We start from the raw sequence: 26593 nt of genomic DNA, 5'->3' as shown, positions 1-26593 counted from the left end.
CAGTTGAACATCAGAATGTGCCTCATTCACGCTACACTACACTTAACAAATCGTTTTGCCAGGTGTTCCTAGAAAAGAAATCAAGGTAGGTTACACTAAGAATCTTGAAAGTCAATGTTTTAAAAAAAAAAACCATTTAACTTTCATTCTTCTTAAATAATGTTTAACATATTTCTATTTAAATCTAAATACTCATGTCAATGTGATTACATTTTCAATTTCGCTTTTTGCACATCCTTAAAGATTCCCAATTTTGGGAAGCAGATCCTCTGATGATTCCTGGTGGCAGCTTCCGCAACGGTCGCCACTAACAACGCGGCAAATGAAGGCAATATCTCAAATGGAACCACATAAACGAAATAATAAATACCAAATGATTTCATAATGAATGCCGGAATGGGCGGCAGGATGGCATTCATTCGTTTGCCTTGCCTAGGAAACCGACGCACCAACCAACCAACCAACCCACCCACAGCAGCCCCTCACTGTCTTCGTCCTGTCGTCGTCGTCATCTCCTGGTTGGCATTTCTTTTATTACTGAAATTGCGAAGGAGAAATAATAAAAAAAAATAAAGAAGAAAACGAAGAAAATTCTTAATTTCGTTTCGTTTCATCAGCAGCAGCGACAAGATTTACAACATACTGTGAGCATAAAATAAAAATCTTATTTTTGTTCAAATGCGTCGTCCTCGAAGGAGGAGGGTGTGGACAAGCGGCAAGCGGCGAGCGAAATAAATAAATAAAATAAAATAAAAAAACCAACGGAATAGAATGAATAAAAATACTCGAACGTACAAAAGCCATCCAACCATTGTCTGTCGGAGATTGTGGGGCGTTGACAACCTTAATAGTTATATGGCATAGAGAGGGTGGCATGGCAAGTGGATCGGCCGGATTGGGATTTGGGATTGCTCTGGATTGGGTGTGCCCTCTGGATTTCGCTATCCACGGGAATCTACGCAATTGGAACGCATAGCGAATGCAATAAAACGCACATGTGTGTGTGGCTTCACATCGCTTCTGGTTCTCATAATTTCTGTGCGGTTGGCAAATAAATTTGATTTTGAGCGAATTGTCTGGGATTGACTATCAGATAGTGTCTTTACTGACTGCAAATTTAGCGACATATGTGACTGACTATATCGGTGTTGTTACTAAAGTTAGGAGATAGGAAATACCAAGATATCAATCCAAAAAAAAGTTGTTTCAAAAATCTGCAAAAAACAAAGATTAATTCTTATAAACAAATAATATTTTATTTAAACTCAAAATACCTTAAAAATGTTGGTTAAAAAACTCACAACACTATATTTCACTTTGAGTTGCTCGATTTTTCCCACTCTTTTTACTTTTTGCTGACTTCGGTTATTTCCTCGGTCTGACCGTTCCGTTGACCTTTTCCATTGTGAAATCCTGGGACAAAAAGAGAGTCCCAAAGTCCTTTACAAAAGATACTGAAATCGCATTGTCGTAATAATAATTTATAGCACAAAGTGTTTACAGCTTTGAAAAAAGTAAAGAAAAAATCCGAGTTTATTAAAAGGGTTTTACAGTTTCTTTGATTTATCAAATTTAGGATTAGAGTTAAGCCTAGTAAAGAGTGGGGGGAAGGAAAAATTGAAAGGAAAATGAAATTATATCCCTTCAATTATAGTTTTGAATGTTTTCCCACCTTCCTGCAGGATAATGATCAGAAAAGCCTACGAAAAATAAGTAATTTGTTCTATTTTTAACCTATATAGACTATGTAAATAAAGTAATTTTTTTCCATTTTCAATTACACATAACTGCGACCTTCAGTTTTTGAATTACTTCTGCGATATTCGACACGAGTTTAGCTTCCTGAGGTAAAGTAGGCCCCACGCCCACCTGCTGGTTGCCATCGCGATTTCATTTGGCAGATATTTAACACATCGCTTCAACACGCCCAGAAAGAAAAACGAAGAAAATTGGGACAGATATGGAAACCGAGTCGGACGATATCAGAGGTCAGAGGAAAACTGTTGGCCGGGGGACGGGGACTGTGGAAATTGTGCGACGCCAAAGGAGACAGGACAGGACAGGAGGAAAATAATTCAATGCAAAGGAAACAACACAACACAAGCACGCGCTGATAAATGGAGTGGGAATGGAATTGGCAATTGGGGAGGAGAGGTGGGAGTGGGAGTGGGAGTGGGATTCAGTCAGGATTCAGAATACAGGACTTGGAATTCGGGGGCGTGGAAACGGAAAGGCAAAGGACAAACATGCCATGGGCAAAGGACAAAAGTCAGCCCTCTGAGGTGTTGCCAACAGGAAAAGCTTCAATCAGCAAAAAAATATATATTTATACATATATAGGGGGGAAAAGAGAAAAAAAAAGGAAAGGGCGGAAATGCGAAGGCAACCAACTACACATTTAGTGTTTATTTCGTATTTATTGAGAGCAGCAGTTGGAGTTGCCTGGAATCCGAAAATGAAATCAGCAAGAAATAAATGTCCTTGTAGCACAGCATAATATAACCATCCCCCCTCAACCCACATATAAGCACAATATATAAATTGTTTCCAAATCATTGGATACTCAGCCACAGAAATACGAAAATGAAATTAGTCCATTGCTGGCCAAATGTCTCTAAGAAGTCGAATCTTAGTTACCCTTCAGAAAGGAGATTTGCAAAAATCATAGATAGTCATAATGGCCCTATCAAAGCTTAAATTCTTATCAATACTACTTTTTCAATGACTTGCATTTGTAATCTTAAAGATTTTAATACATTTTCAAGGTAATTCCTTATCACTATTCACAGTTAGGCAGCATTAATGTCCCGGAATCGTATAAAGCTGATCATAATGATGATGCGATGGCCAAAATGGCTGACAATGTTGGCCCAATGAGTGTTTTTTTGCTTCAATGAATGAATGAATAAAGAGGCCAAAATGGAAGGCAAATGGGAAAATCTGTCAGGCGCATTAAAATTAAAGTCGAATGGCTTTTGGTCATTTTGCCCCGTTGACCACAATTGATGTGTGCGGCTTTAATGTGTAACCACATTTTTCGGCCATAACAAATCGACGCCCCTCAAGCATAACCATCATCATAGCTTACAAATGGTTTTGGTCAAACTTCCTTCTATTCCTTTTGTATTGATGTACATTTGATGTATCTATGACAGGAGAGGATGTTGGGGGGATTTGACAAACCGCTTCCTGATTTATATTTGATTTCGATGGAGGTCATACAACATTTGTTTAAGAGCGATTCGATTTCCTTGACCATTACTCAAATAGATGAAAGTCTTGTCTGTAACTTTAACGTTAACAGGGAACTAATTTAAAACAAGAAATGGAATTAGTTTTAATTTAGAATTTGGTTTTTAATTTTAATGTTTTTCCTTACCATTTGTTATGCATAAATCGAAGATGTAAGATTATGCCAGAAAGCATTCTTTGGATTTAATTCCTGAGGAAGACTGCTCTCTTCAATCCCCCTCCTCGAACATTACTTCCTAAATACATATTTATTTATGTTTGCCAGCCATTTGTGCAAAGTGTTTGCACTTAATAAACCCATTTCGCTAAGCACTTTGTCAGTCAGTTTGTGTAAGATGGTAAGAGTGGGCGGGACCATGGGCGGGTTTTGCTTCCGTTTTTTGGTTCTTAAGACCACCCACTTACCACTGCCACTGCCACTTCCACTCCTCACGCATTTACTGTTATTTCAGCATTAAAAGTTCATTGAATGGCAAAGGAAGTGAAAACAATTATCTTCAGGAAGGTGAACCATAAATCCTTCGAATCCGTAAGTAAATTGCAAATTTTCGTTTATTACTTTCGATGTCTGAGGGCTCAAGGGATTTGCGGTTAAATCGAATCGATATTTTGTGTTATCATATTTATTATGCAAACACACTTCGATTCCAAGAAAAGTTCACAAGCATGTCACACACGTGCGTACACACACACACACACACACAAAACGTATTATTTGCTTTCGAATGAAATGTAAATTGAAACGCACACCTTTTTTTTGCCAAACATATCAACACCTTTTGCTCAGAAATTGGTTTTTACATCATTTCGCAGCCTATTGATTTGATTGCTGCTTGATGGAATGGAGACGGGTCTGCTTCAATTAGCATTAAAACGCAGAAACCTTCTTATTTTTTTATTTTTATTTATTTTGTATTCTCTTTTATAATCTCCTTTCTTCAGTGACCGCATTCGCTCAACGTCAAATACCGAATGTCCCAATTCCTCCTTTTCTTTATCCTCGCACATTCGTCAGCGAAATAGGTAGGGATGTGTACATGGATTCGATCTATTGATACTAGTGTATATGCTAAAAGGGGATAACAATATAAATATTACAGTTAACTTGGGTTATTCTATTCTTTTCTCTTGTACAGTGGGTCAGGTAAGTAGATCCTATGCTATATGTAGTACAGTGGGGCGTAATAAATATGTGTCGTCCCAGATGTTGCTATAAAAATTTTAAATTAAAACTCATTTATATTAGGAATTTTTGAATAACTGTTTTTAATGTTTTTTATTTTCTTTATTATCTCCTTTATTACCTCTTTAATAATGTGTCGCCTTTCGCTTATTGTCAAAAACAGAACGTCGCTATTTTTCTTTTTCCTTATTCGCTCATCCTTCAGCTAGATAGGAATATTTATTTATACATATACATATGTACATACAGTGCCGAACTAAATTTTTGGCACAGAAGGCTTCATGAACTTTAGGGCACGATTTCTCCCCTTAAAATTGAGATATTTAAATAAACCAAAATTTATACATATAATGTTATAAAAACATAATACGACAAAGTTTATTTCAACTTTTTACCTTCAATGGTTGATTTTTAAAAATTAAATAACATAAATAAGAGGTGAATTTGCCTGAACAAAATTTTTGGCACACTTATTGAAAAACTTAAAAATAAATGAAAATAACTAAAATTAATACTTTGTGGGTAAGCCATTTTGTTTTATAAAGGCTTCCAACCGTCTTGGCATCGAAGAAACGAAATTTTGGGTTGTTTCTGCCCCAATATTCTGCCCCTTTTTCTATTAGAGCCACCTTCAGCACGGAATTTGTTTTTATCGCGCGTTTTTTAACGCACCTGTCCAGCTCCTTCGCACAAATCTTCAATGGGATTGAGGAGGATGCGGCAGAGTATGTTGGACGTTATGTCCGACATGTTGGAGTGGTTTTTTTCTTTAATATACAATGTAGAAATCGTTAATATAATCATTAAATTAATTTAAAGTTAATTTGTTTGCACATAAAAAAAAAAATGATTTTGATGGAAATAAAATCATTTCTAATCTTTATAACAAATTAAAATAGTGGTTAGCGGAATCAAGAAAATTTGTCCTTACATGTGTGCATTTCAGGCCTGTATTACTGTAAATTGTGAATCATTAAATTATTTAATCAAAAATTATTTAAATTTTGGTGTATAAATAGACCGCCACGATGAGTCCGTACAGAGCCAGGACCTCGGCAAAGATGAGTATCAAGATCATGCCCACGAAGAGGCGTGGCTGTTCGGCAGTACCCCGTACTCCGGCGTCTCCGGCTATACCGATTGCTATCCCCGCCGTTAGTCCAGGGAGTCCAACGGACAATCCAGCGCCCAAATGCACAAAACTCTTTTGCAAGGTATAGTCTTCATTAATCGATCCGACTATTAAAACAGCGATTACCAAGCCGTAGATGGCAATTATTCCTGACATCACTACCGGAATAATGGCTTTCATGATCAATTCCGGTTTGGTAGCTGCCATTCTGCTAATACCAATCCCAGAAACGGCCGTTCCATAGGAAGCTCCAAGACTTGTGAATATAATCGCGCTCGCTGCTCCAGTGCATCCCAAGAAAATGGAATAGGACGGTGTTTGGTCTTCCTCCGCAGCCGTTGCCATTTTGAATCTTCGAACTCTGATGATAATCAATAAATGCTTGGGATTGAAGGAAATAGCAATGCTTACTTATATTTTCCAAATTCCCGATTTCTTAATCTTTTCTAACATGAAGTTTTTCCTTTCACGTTACAAAAATGTTTTAAGCATTTATGAAAGTGTTTCTTGCTCTCAACGGTTTTGTGGAAATTTATAACCTCGCAGGACCACCTCAAAAGCCATTCTTGGTATTGAAAATCGAAGCTGCGGTTGCTTATTCACTTTGAGTGGTTTTCCCCATGGCCTTTCAGCGCTTTTTCCGTTACCCTCCACTTGTTTCAATTAAACAAATTGGAAAATATGAGACCGACTCGACTATCGAGCTTAAAAAGGCGACACTTTCGAAGGTCCCCACCTCAGCGATGTTGTTTCGCTTCCTTAAAATGGAAATTTGTTGCCACCGCTGTGGTAGGGGAAGGGGAAAAGGGCGGAATTGTTTGTGGAGCTGGGGCTTCAATTGCTCCCCCATTTTTTTTTTCTTCCTTTTGCCATGGCATTTTTATTTGTGGCCCCAACTCGGCTGCTTTGCATTTTGAATACATATTCCGCATATTCCTTGAGGGAGCTTGTAACTTTGTCAGTAGCTTTGCGTTCGTGTGATGTGATTGTTAAGTTGCCACAGATTTGTCACAGGCGACTTTTGTGAGTCGCGACTGGGAAAGTGGGGATTCTTGATTGCTTTTCGGAACGAGCAGAAGGTGGGCTCTAGTCCTGTTTTGTTTTTAAAGAGTATTAAATAATTTAAATCTATTTTAATTATGTTTCATGAGATTCTTTGTTTGATTTATTGTAACTTGAAAAAAGTTAAATCTACAAAAAGATTGTATCTTTTTAGAAATTATAAAAGTCCATGTTTTTGTAAATAAAATTGCTTTCACTTGGTGTAAAGATAAATGGCGACAATCAGACCATAGAGACCCAGAACCTCGGCGAAGATCAGGATCAGGATCATGCCCACAAAGAGACGTGGCTGCTGGGCAGTGCCACGCACTCCAGCATCGCCGACAATGCCAATGGCAAAGCCAGCCGCCAGTCCGGCAAAACCAACGGAAAGTCCGGCGGCTAGATGGATATAACCCTTTCGAATGGTATAAGTATCCGACAATGAACCAGCAATCAAAACGGAGACAACCAATCCGTAAATGGCTATAATACCGGCCATCACCACCGGAATAATAGACTTCATGATCAGTTCAGGTCTCATCACAGCCATGGCTGCTATTCCCGTGCCCGACTTGGCTGTTCCATAAGCAGCTCCCAGAGCCGAGAAGATTATGGCCGATGCTGCACCCATCGATCCGAAGAAGAAAGAATATGCCGGCCTATCTTTTTCCGGAATTTCTTCTGGCATTTTGATATTGCTTCTGGAAATGTAAATGGGTTAAGTCCATAGGGAATATTTTTTAATTTCTTACTGATTTCAATTCTTTAAAATGCGTCGTCTGTCTGACTCGACTGAATAGTCAGGCTGATATACTCTATGAAACCTTAACCTTAACTATTACCTCCCAGCCATCTTTGTAAAATTATATTTTTAAAGTTCGTTCTACCTTTTTTATTTTTATTTTTTTTTTTTATTTGTATAAAATATGACAGCAGCTCTCGGCCCGGCTTAATCACATCTAAGAGCTAAAAGTGCGAAAGGTTTTCCATTAAAGATTTATGCTGCGCTGAGGGATTTAGCATCGAAATCCTTTCTTCTCTTCCATTTGGAGTTCCTTTTGGGTCGTCGTAGCCATTGTTGCCACTGCCGCTGCGCTTTGTTAGTTATTGTTTGGCCCGCTTTTTGCAACTATAAATCGTTTATGTATTTTGTTGAGTGCGAGAATTTATCGCTGGAGCTGGCTATGAGAAGGAAATCACATAAATACAAATAAATCAAAAGCATTTCGAATGCCAATGGCAATACAAACAATCTTTTCCTTTTGCTTCGAAGAATGGAAAATTGAGAAATATAAATGGGTGTTAGTGTTAGTGTGTATATGTGTGTGTGTGTGTAGTTGCTATAGGCAGGCTAGACTGTGCTGTGCGAAAATTGATGTCTTGCCTCATAAAAATAAGGCATCAGAAGAATCGCCCGAATGTGTTTTTGTTGAAAGCAACATTGTAAATTTTATGACTTTTTTATGCGCTGAAATCTATAAATTATGTAAACTGACACTGACAGCTGTCAACCGAAGGCTCAGCGACAGCTCCAGTCGCACTCACAGGCCCATCCGGAGACCCATTCGAAGTCCCGTTCCCAGTTGACAGTGCTGACGGAGATTTAGCTTGGTGTTAAAACTTTGATTTTAGTTTGAAATTTTTATAGTTAATAGTATTAAAAAAAATCAAGTTAAAAAGATTTTTTAATAAGCTAACTTAAGGTAAAAAATAAATAATAGGTAAACCTTAAAAAAAAGCTATATTTTACTAGAAAATAGCTGATCTGGCAACACTATCACTCCGCTGGCAAGCGGAACGGTTGCAAATGACACATGTGTCAAATGGTCGATGGGGAAGCGCGACAAAATTTGCTATTCCCACTGCCTGGGATCTGGCTCCATCTCCCGAGCACTCCGCACCACTCGACACCACCCAACCAAGAGGCAACCCACCGCTCCACGCACTATATCGCCCAGATCCTGAACCCCCCCACCCATGGACTTTTGGCCAGAGTGAACTGATGACTCGAGATGATTAAATGATTGCGAGAGGCAATAAAAAAATTTATGTTTCGAATTATTGCTAATATATATTTTCTTGATTTTTTTCCTCCCCTAGCCTTATTTGATTTTCTCTTGGGAAATCCTTCTCTTTCTTTATTGTTTGCTTTTTTTTTTAGTATATTTGCTTTATGACTTGGGAGATTTCCCAGTATTTTATAGTTTAGAAACATTTAAAACATTTGCTTGCTTAGTAATCCCTAGTTAAGCCTTAACCTTTACTAGTCCTGATTTTCTTTTTTTTTTTTCGTAAAGTAAATCACAATGTTCCTGCCAATGTGCAATAAATGAAAGGTCGTGGGTTTTCCCCGGAAAGCAGGCGGTGGCACTAACATAACTAACGAAAGAAATTAACCGAAAATAAATTAACTGGAATCTCCCCCTCGAAACCAACAAAAATGGGGGCCAAAAGGGTTTCAGTATTCCGATTCCGCTGGGTCTGGGGTGTCAACCGCTCCGCTCCGCTCCGGTTGCTGTTGCTTCCGCTGCGATGGAGATGGATGTGAATGTGAATGTGGAAAGGGGATAAGGGTATAAGGGTATAAGGGATAAGGAGACGGAGACGACTGGCAACAGAATGACTCTGTGTGTGACTTTCGGAATCCCAAATGTGTTTTCAACATGCAATTTTTATTATTGACTGCTGGCTGTCGGTTGTCGTGCTGGCGCGGAGCTGCTTTTCAGTGTTTTCCGCCCAGCGAATCGTGAAAATGTCATTACTGTCAATCAAGTTGGCCAAAGGTTTTTCCCACCACCCTACCACCCAAAAACCCAGAATATTAAAGCCCTGCTGGGCCAACCAAGTGACAAATTGAAAAGTTCATTTAAAATCGAAGCGGATTGGTGATGTTACAATAATATTTTTAGCCAATTAAATTTATGGTTAGTATCAAAGGAAAATGCTGTGAAAAATTCAACTTTACTTAATAGTTAAGTTTGAACCAGAAAAATTGATTTTCTAATAATTTGATTATAAAGTTACCCATGACTGATGAGTTTTAAGTTGTGTGACATTACAGAACCTCAACCACAAAAAATTAACATAAATTAATTGTATTTAAAGTTTTTAAATATGTCAAATTACAGTTATTTGATTAAGATCTGAGTTAAACTATTTTTCTAACACCCCAATCCGCTTTGTTTTCCTTCAAATTTAAGAACAAACTCAGACTAAATTATATTTTCCCAAAAAGTAATTCTCAAAAAGGGTGTGATTTTGAAGACTTATTCTATGCATAATTATATAGAACTGACAGGGATTATTGGCTTGCGTGATGTGCGTCCATTTCGATATGAACCAGGAGAAGTCAGAAGCCGGCAAAGCACACCGGGGGGATTGGAAAATTGAAAAAGTCCAAGGAGTCCAACTGGCGGAAGAGTGATTGCCAACATGCATCGCCGACATTGGCGTGCCAAATGTAACGATTTAGGCATTAGGCAGAGCTTGTTGAATTCCAAAGCCGCTTGGACAGGGACGGACAGTGGTAGTAGCTGATATATCTTTTATTATGTAGTTTTGTGTCATCGTAAAAATCGCCAGCTATTACTTGATTGTCCTTCATTTTAGCCATAAAGCCGTTGTCGGCCTTTGGCCCATTGTAAAATGATTTACTCGCCTGCGCCCCGTTCATTTGTGGCAGCCAATCGTTTGGAGTCTCTATTCTCATTTTTTTTTTTTATGATTCTCCTTTTTTTACGGTCTTTCACAGTTTAACGAGCCATCCCGAGGAAAACAGGAAACTCGAACTTGGTCTGAAGCAATCTATAAATGATTTTTTCCTATGGCTGAATAGTATTTTATTTTTCGATTTCTTTTTAGTTTTTTTTTATATGAATAGTATTTACTTGCGTATATTGCAAAAAATACTAAAAAAATACCAAGACGTCTGGCAATTTTGCTAGGAACATGCCTTTCAGCTACATAACAATAAATGTTAATAAATTTAGTAATAATACAGGAATGTACAAATTCTTGACGAAAGCACTTTCATTGGTAATTGTTTCATTTAAATCTAATTTAAATTTTGGTAAATTTTGCTTATACTGGCCAGGCACATTGCCGGGTGGCGCGTAGCGTACAACCATTATGTACCTCTTATTTTTATTCCTATAATTAAATCAGTTACAAAGGTTACACTGTGAGAACTGCTTAGAACTTACGCACTATTTTTAAGAGCTATACCAACTCCTATTTTTTTTGATGATTTCCACAACATTGCAGTATATTTACCAGCCAAAGACTGTTCGATTTTAGATGGAAACTTTAAGTGATTTCTAAAAAATAGTCCACCCTTTGAATACCAGTATAAAGCACATGATTCATTCACAAACTCGCAAATACTTTCTATATAGTTTGTATTTTTTGGATCTGAAGAGGGATATGCTATGTGATCTGTTATGATCACATCTTTATTACCAAACTCATCTACTTCGTTAGTCCAATATAGTGTTTGATCTGGAATATTCAAGGTAGCCAGATGCTATGAGAAACGAATATTAAGTTTGTGTAAATATTTTTTGAAAATATCCTCTTACCCTCGCGTATTCTTTACAATCTCTGTTGAGTTTCGAAGATACAGATAGTCTTGGCCATTCTTCAGATAGTCTTATTGCATTAATTTCTTGAGCCTTGGCTAAATACGATGGAGCTGATGTTCCCAAGCATCTTTTGTCGATCTGAAATAATCATTTGACTTTAAAAAGGCCAAAAATATGATTAATATACAACCATAAAAACAGCCAGAAAGACAACAAGAATTTTGTACATATACATAGTTTCCGAAAATTGACAGTTTTTCAAAAAACATACTTTCAGTTTTTTAAATTTCTAGAGTGGAAACTTCGTCAAGGCAAACAAATTAACATACAAAATTGATAGCTGATACTGAAATATTGAATGCGACCAAAGCAGCGATATATTGACTAAGTGACAGACTGTCGAAATGTCTGATTGACTGACTGAAATCGTATGGCATTATGTGACCCACAATCTCAACATGGGCTTATTAGCAAAGACCAAGGACAAGAGCCTCAAAAACATATATCCTGGTTGGTGCCTTTTTTTGGGAGGTATATTAAAATTGATTACTGCAGCCCAGCCCAACATAAAACCAGGACCAAACACAATACCGCACCCGAACTGAACCATCTAGACGAGAATATGGCAGACCAATGACGTGACGGCAGCCCATTTACTGGCGACAAGTTGGCCATTTGGGTTATGTGGTGCGTAGGAAATTACTAGGTTGCTTTCACCACGAACGCGGAATTATTTTGGCCATCAAAAGGATATATATTCTATATCTATGTGTTTGAATAAGAATTTAAGTTGTTAAAGGACTCCACATAGTGCTCCTTACATATCATAAATAAATATAAAAAGTCGTTTAAAAAGTACTAATTAGTTCTTGGTTCTTATTTTCAAGATAGTTTCTATTACTTTTCATATGCCATTTTCGGCTTTTGGCCACAGCAATTCAACTACGTCTAGCAACTTTGACAGTTCGCTTGCAGCACCTACTAAAAAAAAAAACCGACCGAAAACTAAACGAAAAAGTTGCGTAAACTTCAAGTGCAGGGTAAACAGGGCCAAAAGAAGAGAATCTTGGCCAAAGTAATACAGAATGTATGTTAGTATTCCTGAGCCAGCACAATTCAATTTAACTTTTTCATTCCTTTTGCCAAGCTCTGTTGTATTTATTTATATTTTTCTTTCTTTTTTTGTTATGTATATGTATGTATATATATATATATATAGTATGACTTGTGTGCAAGTGTGATATGTGGATGTTATGGCAATTTCAACCGGAGTCAGAGTCCCTTTCAAAATTAAAATGTTCCTTATGCACGAGAGATTTCTGATGGAACGAAACGAAATGAAATGAAAGCTAACGGCCTGGAAGTCAACCAACCTGCCAGAGAGACGACAACGACCATGTTTGTCGTGGATATATCAGGGCAGGGTACAAATGTGAGTATATAGTATGTACTTATTGTACAGAGCTATATGTTTCTATTCGCAGAAGTGGTTTCTATGGCTGACTATGACTCTGAGCCCACACCCATCCAGTCAACACAAAAAATTAATTAACGCTTGATGTGTATATTAGCCCCAATCATGCGCCAACGAACTTTGGGATATTCGTATTCTTCGGCCTTATTTGCATTTAAGAGTTGATTTTGTAATAGATCGTATAAATGTCAAGAAGACTGAGTCTTCTGATCGTAATAGCTTCCAATCGAAAAGCAGAACATGAAAACCGAATATCCTTTTAACTCAGGGAGTCCAAATGCAAGTGTAGGTGGTCAACCTACAGAGAGTAACACGAAGCTTTAAGCAAATCCACATGTCCGACATGAAAGCACGAGTAGACCAGGCTAACATCTTGGTCGAAAAGAAGAAGGAAAAAACAAAAAATGTGAAAAGATGGAAGACGGAGACGTTTCATTTCATTTGCAGGCAGGCAGGGCCATAAATCTCCGTAAACTACTAGCGCCCAGTGGGTCGGTTGGCCTGGGAGGGTGGTTGAGAGAGGGCACGAAACACGAAATCACATTCGCAAAAAATAATTAATATTTATTACCCGAGAATGAAGTATTATCAAATTGCATAATTGCTGTGTTTCTCATTCGACACGACAGGCTAACAGAAAGGGCCAGGGCGGGAGGGTGCAGTGGGGACCACAGAAGGGAAAGCTTCCTTCACCGTATCCGTTGGCTTTCCTGAGCCAATTCCCCGATCCTGGATGGCCATTGGCCACCCGCACGGCGCCCTCCAGAAATCCAAGACCAAGTCCAAGCTGAGAACCTGCCTCTAAAGTATGTACAATATACCGTACACTCAGAAAAATATTCTTTTGTTTTCAACAGAGATATTTTCCATACCAAAAGTTAAAATAAACGGAAAAACCATAGTTGATTAGCACTATTTCGATATGACCAATATTTAACCTTTAACATTGCCATAACTACCAGCATTTTCTCTCAGTGCTCGACTACGTCTTCGTCTTCGGACTGCCTTTTAGGTCGTGGTAGTGAGCCCGGCTACTTGCGCGCAAATTGCTACTCTCGTCCACTGTTCGGTCCGAAAAAGTTTTTGATATATGAATTAAGTTTCCTTCGGGCCTTGGTAAGTGAGTGTTGTGTGTTTGTTTGGCTGAGTTTGCAACGGCTGTGCGGCGTTGAGACATTTTGGATTTACGTTGTAATTACAGGATTTTGGATTTCTTCGTTCGGCCAGAGTCAACTGGTCGGGCCCCCGGGTCGCTTGAAGGTTATTTATTATGACATGTTATTTAGGTTTCATTTCAAAAACTTGATTGGACACTTTAGACTGCCGTTGCAGCGGAAACATTGCGTGCCCATGTGTTGTTCGCCAAGAAAACAGAAAAAAAAACTCCACCAAGAACATTGTAAGGAAATACTATATATAGTTAGAACGATAATGGAAATCGGGCGCGAAGAGGGTACCGGATTTTCCGTGTTGCCCCCGGGTGTGAAGTTTCAAGCGGCCAAAATACACGCGATTCGACTCGGGGTCAACAGTTTTACTTCAGATTCTCACGGATGGACTGCGTAAAAATATTATTTAATCCAATTCTATATCTAGTAGTATATCTAGTAGTTAAAAAAACTCTATTTATACAATTTGTTGCAAGGCTGAAAAGGTTGCAAAGTCCGTTAACGTTCCAATTAAAATATTTTTAAAATTATTAATAAGTCTGGCAACATCGAAGTTGTTCAACACTATTTACCAGTGCTTAAAAGTGTTGATTCGAGAAAAGCGACGTTGCTGCGAATTGACGAGCGGCAACCAAAACTGTAAGTTCCAATAATTTTAAGTTCTTACGTTTGTAAACTGAAATATAAATTTCAGCTGTGTTTGTGCTTAAGCTGAGAGCTTTAAGTAAGTGGAAACACTCTGAGAGTCAAGAGTCACACCCCGTCTTAAGAAATGAGCAGCACTAAATAGCCAAGAAATCATTTCAAGAAGAACCTTCACCATCCAAATTCACGATGATGTGCATGATTTAGAGGCTCTGGGCCAGACAATGTGAGAAAAGAAAAGCGAAGTTTTAACGTGAATTCATTTAAATAATTCAACCATGATTCCACCATATAGACTTTTGACCTTACGAGCCGGCGAGTTAATAGCACTCTCAAATTATATCAACTTGTATGACGGACAGGAAAAATGAGAATCAGGCTGAGAGATAATTAAAATGAACGAAATTAATTTGTTCCACTTCAGCCACCCGCCTAACAATGATAAGACGTTTCCAACTTCTTACCAGGTCTGGAGAGAATGTCTAAGCTATGGCCCAAGCCCATATGTCTTTGTTTTTTTTTTTTGCCTTGCTTGTTGTTTTCTGTCAGATTTTAGTTTTTCCCGCTAGCTAGCAGTGTATATTTTCTGTTCTGCCTGGCAAATCGACATTTGACTGCACCATCATGAGCTCCAGCAAGAAAGTAGAGAAACGGCAGGAGAATGACACCCTGGGACCCATGGAGGTGCCTATGGATCGCTTTTACGGAGCACAGACGATGCGCTGCCTGGTCAACTTTCAGATTGGTGGAGAGGAGGAGCGTATGCCAGTAAGTCATATCCAATTTCTCCAAAACAAAGACGGTAATGTAATAATAATCATTGGCGAAATCAGCGCCAGATAATCCAGGCTATGGGCATACTGAAAAAGGCGGCGGCTGAAAGCAATCAAGAGTTTGGACTGGATCCCAAGCTGAGCACGGCAATCTCGAATGCTGCCGATGATGTGATATCCGGGAAGCTATACGACGAAGGACACTTCCCGCTGCCCATTTGGCAGACGGGTTCCGGTACGCAGAGCAATATGAACACAAACGAGGTAATAGGCAATCGAGCCATTGAAATTTTGGGCGGAGTTATCGGTTCCAAAAATCCGATCCATCCCAACGATCATGTTAACATGTCACAGAGCTCCAACGATACCTTTCCCTCGGCCATTCACATTGCGGTGGCCACCGCCTTGACAAAGGATCTACGGCCGGCGGTCACTGCCTTGCGTGACTCACTGCAAGCCAAGTCATCGGAGTGGAAGGATATCATCAAGATCGGACGCACCCATACCCAGGATGCAGTTCCTATTACCTTGGGCCAGGAGTTCAGCGGCTATGTCCAGCAGTTGACCAACGGTCTGTCGAGGATTGATGCTGTACTGCCGCGGGTCTATCAACTAGCTCTGGGCGGTACTGCCGTGGGAACTGGGCTAAATACACGCCGTGGATTCGCCGAAAAGTGCGTCAAGCGAATCGCCCAGCTCAGCGGTTTGCCCTTCGTGGTTGCACCAAACTTTTTCGAGGCCCTGGCCAGTCGGGATGCCATGGTCGAGGTGCACGGAGCTCTTAATGTTTTGGCTGTCAGCCTGATGAAGATCACAAATGATATACGGTTTCTGGGTTCTGGACCACGTTGTGGACTGGGGGAACTAATGCTGCCGGAGAACGAGCCGGGCAGCTCCATTATGCCCGGTAAGGTAAATCCCACGCAATGTGAGGCCATGACCATGATATGCGCCCAGGTTATGGGCAACCAAGTGGCCGTCTCCGTTGGCGGTGCCAATGGACATTTTGAGCTGAATGTCTTTAAGCCACTGATAGCCTCCAATGTGCTGCGCTCTATCAAGTTGCTCAGTAAGTCCATTCTAAACATGAATTTTTTACTGATCTCTAATCGGTTTAACTGTTCGATTTCTAGGCGATGGATGCACTAGTTTTAACTGCAATTGCGTTAAGGGCATCAAGGCCAACAAGGAGAAACTGGCCCAGATCGTGCACGATTCACTAATGCTGGTAACCGCCCTCAATCCCCACATTGGCTATGATAAGTCAGCTCTGATCGCCAAGACGGCGCACAAAAATGGAACCACTCTCAAGGAGGAGGCCATAAAAGCTGGCATCTCCGAAAAGGACTTCAACGATTGGGTGCGTCCCGAGAAGATGCTGGGTCCTTCCTAGGTTGCCTGCCCATCGGTTCCTGTTTTAAATTGTTTTACCATTGCCATATAGTGCTTAAATTCGATGTTACTAAATTTGATTGTTCCAAATATAATCGGATCTAAGGTGCCCCCTTTAACTGCTACTTAGTCCTGTTGCCATGCTGAGAGATGGGCCTAATTAGGGCTGTGGAAAGGGACATCTATCCCTCCGGCAAAGTCACATTCGAAACCCCTTTTCGTCGAGGTAAATCAAATTATTTTAATGACGCACAAATTGATACTTTGAAACAAAATAACAAACGAAATGAAAATAGCTCGCAGCATTTGAGACTATTTTCTTGTATTATGAAAATGGTTGAACAGCCAATCGAAGGGGACGTTAATATACTCAAGTTGAAGCTGTGGTGAAAATAGGATACTTTGCATTACTTTTCATCCCCCACCTTGCCTTCTATTTCTAATTTGCATTATTTTTTCTTATTTCTTGCAAATACGTTTGAAGATGGGCTGAACCGTACAGGGTGTGCAGTTGCTATTATTATGCAAATTCTGGCTTTCATTGCATGAGTATGTTGCTCTCTCATTGTTTCCTTTTATTTTTTTTTTGTAATTTAAATGAAGGTCGTTCTAGCTTTCCCTGCCAGCCTGATGTCCTTCTCGGTCTGGGCAACAATAAGGGCCAATTGAAATGTCAATAGCATGCAATTGTCTGGAATGATATCCCAGGTAACCGGCGACATGGTATCCGAACTCAGGTCATCAGTATCTAGGGGTAGTGTCGAGTCAGGGGCCCGATTACCTATAATCGAATAAGGGAAATTACCTTCCTTTTTTTGACATTTTCTTTTACAATTTCCACACATCAACCTGGCAATTTAAAATCGAAAAAGTGAAGTATTCTAAGTGCAGTACAAACCGTCATTCTAGGACCCTTTCATAAGTTTTCTAAAATTCTTGACTGCCAGCTTCAATCTGCGCCAGCGCAAGCGGAAGTTCGTATTTTTTTTTAGCAATTGAAATGGAAATCAACAACAATGGCATTCAAAATGAGAAAAGTTGGGCAAGACTCTGGCGGAAATGTGGCATGTAAATTGAAGTGCTAACATTAATATGACCAAGCCCACAAGGTCATTCCATAGATCGAAATTTTTGCGAGTTTGTGATTGGTAGAACTGATTTGAGTTAAAAGTTACTTTATTACATGTCAATATGTTACTATTCCTTGATCTTATTAGTAATTCTTAACTTAAATTTATTTATATTTATGTTAATTAATGTAGTTTCCTTTAGCTATTAACCAGCCCTGATAATAGCTTTTCAATTTTTGTGGTAAACCAATCTGTAAGCCCAAGCAATTTCCAACAAAAGTAACTCAGTATGGCAAGGGATGGATATGCCGAGGGAGTATGAAAACTTGACTCATTGGTGGATGATTCCAAGACCCTTCAGACAAGTCAGTTCTTAAATAGCAACAAAAAACGCAAAATTGACGGTAAAAAATAACAATTTTTATGAAAGAAAAGCAAAGAACACTTTAAATTACTTCGCATAGAATTTTTTGGTATGCAAAGCCTGATGACCTCATTAATTTTCAATCTGAGCCAGATTACAGTCCGTTGCGGGGGAGTATGATGAATCTCCGGCATGCCTCGTCCCCCGACTTCTAATTTATGATGATAAATGAGTTTCAATCAAGCGGCAAAAGTGAAGTTGACGGCGGGCCAGTTGCCCATTTTGACCACTCGACGGCAGCGGCTCCTTGAATCACAAAATTTTTACGTATAAATTTATACATAATTCGATTTGACTTTTTCCTGTTGGAGTGGTGAGAGGATTTTCATTTGAATATTTATGATTTTCCTTTTTTTTTTTTGTTGGTTGATTTTCATCATCTCAAGAATCAGTGCGCTTATTGATTTTTATACGAATTTGTCTCAGCAAATCTCTAATTAAGAATACGCCTCGGGGGAAATTTGCATAATCTGTGCGAAGCCAATATAGATTTTATTTATCGGCTTTGTCCAGAGGCACCACCTGCTGGTCATAAATATATATATATGTGTCCCATTTAATTGGTCAAATGCTTTTCATTTATTAAAATAATCTGGCTATATTTCAAAATGCCAAGGGTTAACGGGAAAAGGTAAAAATGAATGGAAAACCCTTTTCAGCGAGGAAAACTAAATGACATTGCAGGTCCGTTTGGCAATCAATTTGGAAAGTCTATCGGGGGGGTAGAATGAAAATCTTTATTCATTCGAAGATCCGATAATTTATTGTCGATACACTTTGGTCAAACTTCTGGTATGTTGATTATGGTATTATCATTGTGCGTATAAACGTAATAAAAAAGTAACGTAACCTAAACGTAACGTAATAAGTTTGGTATTAAAGGGAGTACCTTAACATACATATATATGTATGTATATACATATATATATATATATGTATGTACATATATTTATTGATTGTTTATTTATATTTTTTTTTTTTTTTTTAATGCTTATTTGTGAAGGTTGGGGTGAAAAATATTTAAAAAACGAAACCAAATGGGAGTCATTAGGACAAAATCACAATTTTGGGGGCAGAAGAATTTTAGCAATATGATCGTAACCATTTTTCGTACATTTATAGCTGGCCATGCGATTGCCAAAGTCCACAGCAACGGGCAGGGATCGTTCCCGTATGTAGATGGCATAGATGAAGGATCCAACGAAGGTATCGCCCGCTCCCAGGGCATCCACAATGCGTTTGGGCTTGTAGGGCTTGACATGGGTATATTTACCATGGAGATCCATAAAACCAGAACCCTGATCACCCCAAAGGACGATCACATAGGGACGCTTCAGATTTAGACCCCATCGCATGCGCAAACGCTCGTCCAGCTGCATGCAGGCATCCTCGGTAGAAACCCAACCGTTCGTCTGGGCCAGCTGCTTAGAAAAGAAGGCATAGTCACAGTAATCTATTAGTGGCCACATCTCCTCCAAATTGGCATCAAACTCTATCGATAGTATGATCTTCTCTTCTCTGGTCGCATTATAGGCCGCAAATTCCTTGACTATTGTCAACATTTTATCAAAGTACAGAGCCCTCATATGAATCCAACCATATTTACTGAGATCCAATTTCCGGAAATCCTCGATACTCACATACGGGAAGTTATTATTGCAATTGATAATGTTCCGTGTCTTGGTCGATTTCGTGAGTATTACTGTGGCAAAGGGTGCATGCTGGTCACAGGTTGGACAATTCTCAATGATAATGCCGCGTGCCTTCAGGTCATCGATCAGAACTTGATACATTCTCAAGCTGCTAAGCATTCCAAAGAACTCCACTTTGACCCCAAGATTCGAGAGCACTGTGCAGTTATTGGAAGCATTCCCACCGCGTATAAAATATCCCCCGGTTGCCTTCTCGACATTATTCTCTACGGGAAAGTTCTTTATAGTTGCCACAAAGTCGATGGTCGTGGTCCCGACACACATCACCCTCTTCTTGCCAACAGCCCAGCTGAGCTTGTTCCCAAAGTCACCCATATTTTGGTTTTTCTTTTAATTTAAAACTTTTAAATTTCCAAAAACATAACTGATTGATTTGATAGAGAAATACAAACTAACTTCTAACGGAAATACTTTGTTAAGCCATTCAAAAATAGAAACTAAATCATGACAACCAAAAATTAAGGGGTCAGGGAATCTATAGAAGTGGAAGTCGAGGATCAAATTTAATATTTAGAAATAGAATTCAGAAATAGCCGCCAGGATGACCCAATGGTGTTCGATCAGTGTGATGAAGGCCGTGCTGTGCGTGGGCTGCACAGAAGTGGACTATGTGACCACCATCGAGAAGGCGGACTTCCAGAAAGACACGTCCCGCACCCAGAATGGTTACCTACAGCGCAGCGGACGATCATCGAATGTTAGTACGGCCCTTCGACTTTTGGGAGCCAATGTAGAGTTGTTCGGTGTACTGACCCGTAATCCCACCTATCGCATGATTATGGATGATCTGGAGAAGCGTGGCATCGATATTAGCCACTGTACATTCACCGACCAATGTCCGCCGTTTTCCACGATCGTCCAGGAACGCTGGACTCGTCGTTGTACGGTTGTGTATTGTGACAAGGCATTTCCGTATGTTACGGCAGCGGATTTCCGGAAACTCGATCTCAATCAATACGGATGGGTGAACTTTGAGGCTCGCAGTCCACGTGAAACTTGCGAAATGATACGTCTAATCCTTGATCATAACAATGGCAAGGATGAAGACGATCGTATAGTGATATCGCTGCAGATCTATAATGCCTTTGAGCAGGTCATAGATCTGATTGGGATGTGCGATTATGTTTTTGTCACAAAGTATATTGCCGAGTCACAAGGCTGGATGACACCATTAAAGGCCTGCGAGGGAATCAATAGTCTCCTGCGGATGCCAAGGGCCATAAGGATTCGCAGGCCATGCGTGATTGCGCCGTGGAGCAGCCTGGGTGCTGGTTGTATGACCGCCGATGGACAATATTTCGAGCTGCCTGCGCACAAGGCTAAGAAGATCGTCGACCGGGTTGGAGACAGTGATTGCTTTACGGCCGCCTTTATTTATGCCGCTTTCGTAAGGCAAAGACGTTTGGCCAATGCCGTGGATTTTGCAAATGCCGTTGCCTGCTATAAGTTGGGCTACGTTGGATTCGATTGTCTGCGGCAATTTCAAATCGATCCGGTCAAGCTGCCCGACAAGATCAAGGCTGAAAGTGAGGTATCCTCGGACGACGAGGATGAGGGTAACGATCAGCAGAATAACTGCCGGAAATATCTGTTTCGGCCATCTGAATTCCTTGAGGTGGATGCCCTATCCATAGCCACAAATGAACAGGAAGTAGTACTAGCTCCAGTGGAGCGGGGATCATCTAGCTAGCTCCAGTTATTGTCTGACTTAGTTATGTTTTTTAAATAAAAGAAATTAATAAAGTGGTAATGAATTGGGAAATCCAATATTTTATTTTACATATTGTTTGTATGTTTTAAGCTTACTTTGAGCCTTCCACTAGGTCTGGAATTGAGCAGTCCTCTGTTTTAGCTAGTTCCTGAATTAGATTGTAAAATTCTTTCACTAAAGGTTCCAACTGGTGAGCAACTTGCTTTAACTCTTTCTTGACAGCAGGCAGTCCTCCCGTATCAAGGGCTTTTTCAGTTAGACTTTCAATAATTTGCTTTAAGTTAACTTTTTCACCAAAGTACTCATCCAGATTTTCAACCACCACAATCGTGTGACCCTTCCAAAGGCATTGGATAAGTTCTAGATCACCTCCTATGATAACATTATCCTCATAGCTGACCAAATAGCTTCCGCGTATTTCATATTCAAGGGCTGCGGTTTTTTTTAATCATTATATATGTATGCTTTTTCATTAGATAATAGCTACTTACCAGAAGCTATAATATGACCGCATCTAATATTATGAACACTAAATATTTTCAAAAACTTTCGTTTTAGATTACTTGACCATACGACGACATAGAACTTGCCATTTACTTCATAGGACATGTTGGAAAAAATCAATCACCAAATTCTTCTCTCCGCTAAAAACGATTTCCAGGTAGTTGGCAAGTTCTTGTTAAACGAATGACGCTAGAGGTGGAGAAACATCGATACCAACATCAATGACATCTATGTTTTTGAAACATCGGCAACATCGATGTTTTTCCATCTCTAAGACACCTTGAGGAAGATTGATGAATTGTAAGTACATACAAAAAAGCGTTTGGGTTATGTATGGGTTTGTACTAGAGCGTGAGGCAACCATTTCCTAGGTTTTTCCATCCTTAAAATGTTTAAGGACTAATTCGCTTTGCTCATTAGTTGTTCGTGGCGCCATAGTTTGAAAATCCTCGTTAATCCGTAATTTTTGGGTGCCCCCAGCCTCGAAAACTTAAAAATATGCTTTTGTTAATATATTTTTACTAGTATTAAGAAAAAAAAATGGATTAAAAAGTCCTAGTTTAGAGTTATTAACCGTTAAAGTGCTTGCACGAAATAAGCTTGTGCGTCGGAGTTGCCCTATTTTTTAGTTTTTGTATGAAAAATTCTTTTGTTTTTTAAATTAGTAAAAACTTTTGTTATTATTTTAATAATAAGCGACATTCTTAACATTACTGCGTTTAAATTTTTTTTGATAACTCTGCTGGTTTAGTAGCAGTATCAAATTAAAAATTCGATTATTTCTTGCACGAAATAAGCTTGGATCCACTGTATATCAGTTAATTTAACACGCTTTTGAAACGTTAGCTAAAAAACACTTCTGCTTTCCAGCATCTTTAAGTGAGTCTGAAAGAGTCTTTAGTAAGGCAATACAACTTATAAGTAAACTTCGCATGCGGCTATTATCGACCGTTGTCGATAAGCTCCTCTTCTTAAGTAAAAAAAAACAAAGAAATAATATGTAAATATATATAGCAAAGTAGGGATAGTAAAGTTAGGATAGTATATCAATATCCCAAAGAAGTATTATTTTCTTTGGCCTATGTATATAATGAACAATGATTTTAAATTTGTTTTTTTTTTAGTTTTTACTATGCTTACAGAAGTGGACCAAGTATATAAAAACCATTTTATTTTAATTTGTTTTTCTTTTCGTTGTAAATTAAAAAGTAAATAATAAAATGGATAATGGATAATTGTTGAAAATTAGATTTTTATTTTTAAACATTACAAATTAAAATAAACTTAAAAAAAATAGTGCTTATATTTTATTTACAGCATCGATGAAAAATCGAATCATCTCTACCTCTGAAAGACGCAGCTATTGTGAACTTCTCCTGCGGCATCTGGGAACGTCGAACTAAAGGAATCGATAGTTTTAAGATGTTAAATCTCTGTTAAGTTTGAAGCCCGAATGTTAAATCTCTAAGTTAGCCGAAAACCACGCGCCTAAGCTTTCTCTTCAACCAGAGAAAGTGAGATGATCCTAACATCTAATCATGATCTGTTGTATTAGTTTGTAATTAGGAATTTTAAGTCCTTGCTAAATATCAGCCCTTGCTGTCCTTTTAACAGACATTAAGGTTAAGGACTAAATAAGTAAGCGATTAACGATCTAAATGGTCGTACTGGGCCTGCGCTATAAACTCCAAAGATCCGCAAAAGCTATGTTTACGTGATTTTCTTGCACATTTCAGCATAATTTTTGGAAACAATAATAATCTAAGGGCATGGCATAATTTTGGACACAATGATTTAGTGCAAACTCTTACTGGGTGGCGGTCATTTGACGATGTCACAGATAGCCCTGCAAGGAAATGGCCAAAACGAAAGATATATATATATATATGTATATATTTAGTGTATAAATGGATGCTGAGGAAGAACTGTTGCCACAGCATAATTGCCACATGATTAATTCTTGAGTCAGGAGAAACTTGTCCGGGTTCCGAGACCAAGATAAATGCTAATAGATATACATTTATGTAGACGTTGGGCGTTTGGACAAATGTTGTGAATACCGTAAAGCGGGTAGGTATGTATGTATCTTGGTCATTTATCATTTCGGACAACAGGCAGGCGGCAACAACAACAATTACCACGAATATAAGTGACAATTTTCATGCATTTCCCTGGGCCACGCGGCGTATGAGCGATGAAGATAATTTCAGTGCGAAACAGCTAAGATTACCAGAGAGAGAGAGAGAGAGAGAGAGAGATGACGATGCCCAGGCAGCGCAAATCGATAAATGTCCAACCATTTGATGTTGCTGAAGGAGTACGAAGGGGGATGGGGGAGGAGCCCTCAGAAATGCTGCATCTGGATGTGGCAACTCCCTCATAAAAACCATGGAGCCCAGGAACTTATTTCCTTTTCGGGCTGCTGTGTCGCCGCCATACGAATATGAACCAGAATTATGTGTCGCAAGCTTGCAGCTGCCAACTTGAGGGAGAGCTGCACTCAAGAAAAAGTCGTGGCCAAGCTAAGATTTGTTATTAAATTGAATTCAAGAGATCTCAGTTTAATGTTTATTGATAAAGATAACACTTTCGTTTAAAGAAAGCATTAAAAAAATTATTAAAAAAATTAAAAAACTTTTGTTGGAAGAAAATACGTTGACATTTTGTTAGAGTGTTTCACCCACATTCCCGGGTCTGAGCGTAGCCGGAGACGCTTCCATTTGCCATCCGGATACGTTTCTGTATGTTGAATGCAACCGGCAGAAGCCAAAGAGCAAAACCGACGGCGCACACTTACATTGTGAATAGCGACCGGCATTTATGTAAATTAAAAATTATTTCGGCTGTAAAAATTCAGTGGGAATTGTTTTTGGCAAGGCAATGTCGTTGGCAAGAGCGTGCTAACAAGGGGAAACATTCGAGATGATAAAAAAGTATAGATTTTTATGTTGAACTATTAGATACCCTTAAACTTTTTAAAGGATATAAACCTTTAACTATAAAAAATGTTTTAAAAATTTGGTAAGTTGTGGATTTTCTTGTTCCTAACATACAACACACTGGCATTCCACAACCTTAATCCACCTTAAAACTTATTTATTAAGCTTTGTTAACATTCTCTATCCGTTCTTTTTCTAATAATTATAGAGAATTAGAGATACACCACAGCGATGCACCACAGCGAGTCACTGGCAACAAAATCAGCAACAAGAGCAGCGAGCATAATAACAGTCATGACAATGGCAGTGGCAATTGAGAAAAACATTTGCTTTTTTAACTGCATTGGCTGTTAAGCAGATATAAAAGATAGTTATTGTTATTATTTCGAGCCACAGACAAACCGAAACTGAAATAATGCCTGAAAAATGACAGCCAATGTGCCGGAGATATGCAAGAATGCAATTCTGTTGAAATTTTAGTAGCTTAAATATCCTACACATTGCCTTTCCGTTTTGATTTTTGTTTACAAATTTTCATATTTTTGGGAAAATGTATTTTGTAGAGAAATGGAAATTTCTTTTTGCTTTGATATATCTACTATTTATATAGATGAAGAGTCTTTAAAGTCAAGTTTTATAATTCAGTTTCAGTTTTAAATGAAGTCACGTGATATCGCTTCCCATCAAAGGATTTTCTCTGTTGATGGACATTCGGCTGCATGATTTTTTCAGATCCTGAACATATTTGAAAATTGTTCAATCCCAGTTCCATACGCCCCCGCCCATCCATTCTGTTTTCGGCATCTGTATGCGACTGCAATGGTGCATAGATTATGCAGTTGGCTTCAGTTTATGATTGGCAAATCCAATATACGCTGTGCACTTTGGCAGCAGATTGGCAAGCCCGAAAGATGGCCGCCTGGCTGCCACTTTATGCCACTTGCACGCATATTTCGTCGTGCTCACACACACACACACACACTCCAACTCCCTACATACATACACTCTACACACACACACACACACACATAGTATACACACGTCTATGGAGCAGACACAAGATGGCGGCGCGCCCATTTCCGGCTGATGGGGCAATAGCGTGATTATCGGCAGACGGGCAGCGAAGGACAAACCGCAGCGACAAAAAATGATTGTATGAAGAGCCAATAGCCTTAACGTAACGAATGTTAAATACCCTATGGTTGGGTTTAAAATAAATTGTATTTTAAATTTAATTTAAGATTCATTAATCCTTTTATTTTAGCAAAAATAAATGGAATTTCGGGTGATTATTCATTCTATGAATTTAGTTTTGGGTTGTTTTTCCTTAATGAAATATCTTTTGATATAGTTTAGTACATTCGGTACTTCCTTTTTCGACGTAAGGTTATCCCATGAAACCAACACACACATCCAGTCGTGCGAAATTGCTGCCGCAGCAGTAAGCTGCAAAATAAGCCAAAAATATGCGTTATCAAGCTTGGCCAATAATAAAAAAAAAGAACCAACACACATACCCGTGCATTTTAGCCAAGCGCACAGCTGGAAAAACAACAACCTTGCACAGTGGTTGGAAAGTTATTTTATCT

The 26593-nt window shown here is 39.0% G+C and overlaps 7 protein-coding genes across 12 annotated transcripts; 2 read left to right on the top strand and 5 right to left on the bottom strand.

Moving 5' to 3' along the window:
• Window positions 1–5398: 5398 nt before the first annotated feature.
• LOC108114015 (V-type proton ATPase 16 kDa proteolipid subunit-like) lies at window positions 5399–5918 on the bottom strand. The gene has a single exon (XM_017224762.1). It carries the CDS (start codon window positions 5910–5912, stop codon window positions 5433–5435), a length of 480 nt encoding a protein of 159 aa, XP_017080251.1. The 5' UTR covers window positions 5913–5918; the 3' UTR covers window positions 5399–5432.
• Window positions 5919–6727: 809 nt separating this feature from the next.
• On the bottom strand, window positions 6728–8203 carry LOC108113980 (V-type proton ATPase 16 kDa proteolipid subunit-like). 3 transcript variants are annotated; one of them, XM_017224723.2, is made up of 2 exons: window positions 7364–8203; window positions 6728–7312 (listed from the first exon to the last, which is right to left on the bottom strand). In XM_017224723.2, the coding sequence occupies exon 2, from the start codon at window positions 7297–7299 to the stop codon at window positions 6823–6825; it is 477 nt and encodes a 158-aa protein (XP_017080212.1). In that variant the 5' UTR covers window positions 7300–7312; window positions 7364–8203; the 3' UTR covers window positions 6728–6822. The 3 variants fall into 3 exon arrangements, with proteins under 3 accessions (XP_017080212.1, XP_017080213.1, XP_017080211.1); XM_017224724.2 differs by having other exon boundaries at window positions 6728–7309; XM_017224722.2 differs by having other exon boundaries at window positions 6728–7793; window positions 7862–8203.
• A 1661-nt stretch (window positions 8204–9864) lies between these two features.
• Window positions 9865–12003, bottom strand: LOC108113972 (Golgi-associated plant pathogenesis-related protein 1-like). Of its 2 annotated transcripts, none has more exons than XM_017224689.2 (4): window positions 11382–12003; window positions 11189–11329; window positions 10818–11133; window positions 9865–10760 (listed from the first exon to the last, which is right to left on the bottom strand). In XM_017224689.2, the coding sequence occupies exons 1-4, from the start codon at window positions 11424–11426 to the stop codon at window positions 10738–10740; spliced, it is 525 nt and encodes a 174-aa protein (XP_017080178.1). In that variant the 5' UTR covers window positions 11427–12003; the 3' UTR covers window positions 9865–10737. The 2 variants fall into 2 exon arrangements, with proteins under 2 accessions (XP_017080178.1, XP_017080177.1); XM_017224688.2 differs by having other exon boundaries at window positions 9868–10760; window positions 10814–11133; window positions 11382–12001.
• A 2406-nt stretch (window positions 12004–14409) lies between these two features.
• LOC108114735 (probable fumarate hydratase, mitochondrial) lies at window positions 14410–16763 on the top strand. 2 transcript variants are annotated; one of them, XM_017225846.2, is made up of 6 exons: window positions 14410–14473; window positions 14529–14705; window positions 14775–14946; window positions 15029–15247; window positions 15313–16321; window positions 16386–16763. In XM_017225846.2, exons 4-6 carry the CDS (start codon window positions 15104–15106, stop codon window positions 16643–16645), a joined length of 1413 nt encoding a protein of 470 aa, XP_017081335.1. In that variant the 5' UTR covers window positions 14410–14473; window positions 14529–14705; window positions 14775–14946; window positions 15029–15103; the 3' UTR covers window positions 16646–16763. The 2 variants fall into 2 exon arrangements, with proteins under 2 accessions (XP_017081335.1, XP_017081334.1); XM_017225845.2 differs by having other exon boundaries at window positions 14775–15247.
• A 1557-nt stretch (window positions 16764–18320) lies between these two features.
• Window positions 18321–20250, bottom strand: LOC108114725 (ketohexokinase). 2 transcript variants are annotated; one of them, XM_017225832.2, is made up of 2 exons: window positions 20113–20128; window positions 18321–20056 (listed from the first exon to the last, which is right to left on the bottom strand). In XM_017225832.2, the coding sequence occupies exon 2, from the start codon at window positions 19947–19949 to the stop codon at window positions 19197–19199; it is 753 nt and encodes a 250-aa protein (XP_017081321.1). In that variant the 5' UTR covers window positions 19950–20056; window positions 20113–20128; the 3' UTR covers window positions 18321–19196. The 2 variants fall into 2 exon arrangements, with proteins under 2 accessions (XP_017081321.1, XP_017081320.1); XM_017225831.2 differs by having other exon boundaries at window positions 18321–20250.
• Window positions 20251–20256: 6 nt separating this feature from the next.
• On the top strand, window positions 20257–21584 carry LOC108114723 (ketohexokinase). The gene has a single exon (XM_017225830.1). It carries the CDS (start codon window positions 20392–20394, stop codon window positions 21538–21540), a length of 1149 nt encoding a protein of 382 aa, XP_017081319.1. The 5' UTR covers window positions 20257–20391; the 3' UTR covers window positions 21541–21584.
• Window positions 21585–21589: 5 nt separating this feature from the next.
• Window positions 21590–22345, bottom strand: LOC108114726. The gene is made up of 2 exons (XM_017225833.1): window positions 22053–22345; window positions 21590–21993 (listed from the first exon to the last, which is right to left on the bottom strand). The coding sequence occupies exons 1-2, from the start codon at window positions 22168–22170 to the stop codon at window positions 21653–21655; spliced, it is 459 nt and encodes a 152-aa protein (XP_017081322.1). The 5' UTR covers window positions 22171–22345; the 3' UTR covers window positions 21590–21652.
• Window positions 22346–26593: the final 4248 nt, after the last annotated feature.

This window comes from Drosophila eugracilis, unplaced genomic scaffold, assembly GCF_018153835.1.
Source record: "Drosophila eugracilis isolate 14026-0451.02 unplaced genomic scaffold, ASM1815383v1 contig_2154, whole genome shotgun sequence".
NCBI classification, from domain to species: domain Eukaryota; kingdom Metazoa; phylum Arthropoda; class Insecta; order Diptera; family Drosophilidae; genus Drosophila; species Drosophila eugracilis.
The sequence above is the reverse complement of the archived record's forward strand: the minus strand, read 5'-3'. Positions and strand labels throughout refer to the sequence as shown.

What these genes read in the sequence shown, in the direction of transcription:
- LOC108114015 (XM_017224762.1), bottom strand. Translation starts at nt 5,912, where the DNA reads ATGGCAACGGCTGCGGAGGAAGACCAAACACCGTCCTATTCCATTTTC.
- LOC108113980 (XM_017224723.2), bottom strand. Translation starts at nt 7,299, where the DNA reads ATGCCAGAAGAAATTCCGGAAAAAGATAGGCCGGCATATTCTTTCTTC.
- LOC108113972 (XM_017224688.2), bottom strand. Translation starts at nt 11,426, where the DNA reads ATGTATATGTACAAAATTCTTGTTGTCTTTCTGGCTGTTTTTATG. An exon ending in TCTTTCTGGCTGTTTTTATG is followed by an intron (nt 11,330 to 11,381) that starts GTTGTATATTAA and finishes TGATTATTTCAG; the next exon opens with ATCGACAAAAGATGCTTGGG. An exon ending in ATTGTAAAGAATACGCGAGG is followed by an intron (nt 11,134 to 11,188) that starts GTAAGAGGATAT and finishes CGTTTCTCATAG; the next exon opens with CATCTGGCTACCTTGAATAT.
- LOC108114735 (XM_017225846.2), top strand. Translation starts at nt 15,104, where the DNA reads ATGAGCTCCAGCAAGAAAGTAGAGAAACGGCAGGAGAATGACACCCTG. An exon ending in GAGAGGAGGAGCGTATGCCA is followed by an intron (nt 15,248 to 15,312) that starts GTAAGTCATATC and finishes TGGCGAAATCAG; the next exon opens with CGCCAGATAATCCAGGCTAT. An exon ending in GCGCTCTATCAAGTTGCTCA is followed by an intron (nt 16,322 to 16,385) that starts GTAAGTCCATTC and finishes TTCGATTTCTAG; the next exon opens with GCGATGGATGCACTAGTTTT.
- LOC108114725 (XM_017225831.2), bottom strand. Translation starts at nt 20,165, where the DNA reads ATGGGTGACTTTGGGAACAAGCTCAGCTGGGCTGTTGGCAAGAAGAGG.
- LOC108114723 (XM_017225830.1), top strand. Translation starts at nt 20,392, where the DNA reads ATGACCCAATGGTGTTCGATCAGTGTGATGAAGGCCGTGCTGTGCGTG.
- LOC108114726 (XM_017225833.1), bottom strand. Translation starts at nt 22,170, where the DNA reads ATGTCCTATGAAGTAAATGGCAAGTTCTATGTCGTCGTATGGTCAAGT. An exon ending in CGGTCATATTATAGCTTCTG is followed by an intron (nt 21,994 to 22,052) that starts GTAAGTAGCTAT and finishes AAAAAACCGCAG; the next exon opens with CCCTTGAATATGAAATACGC.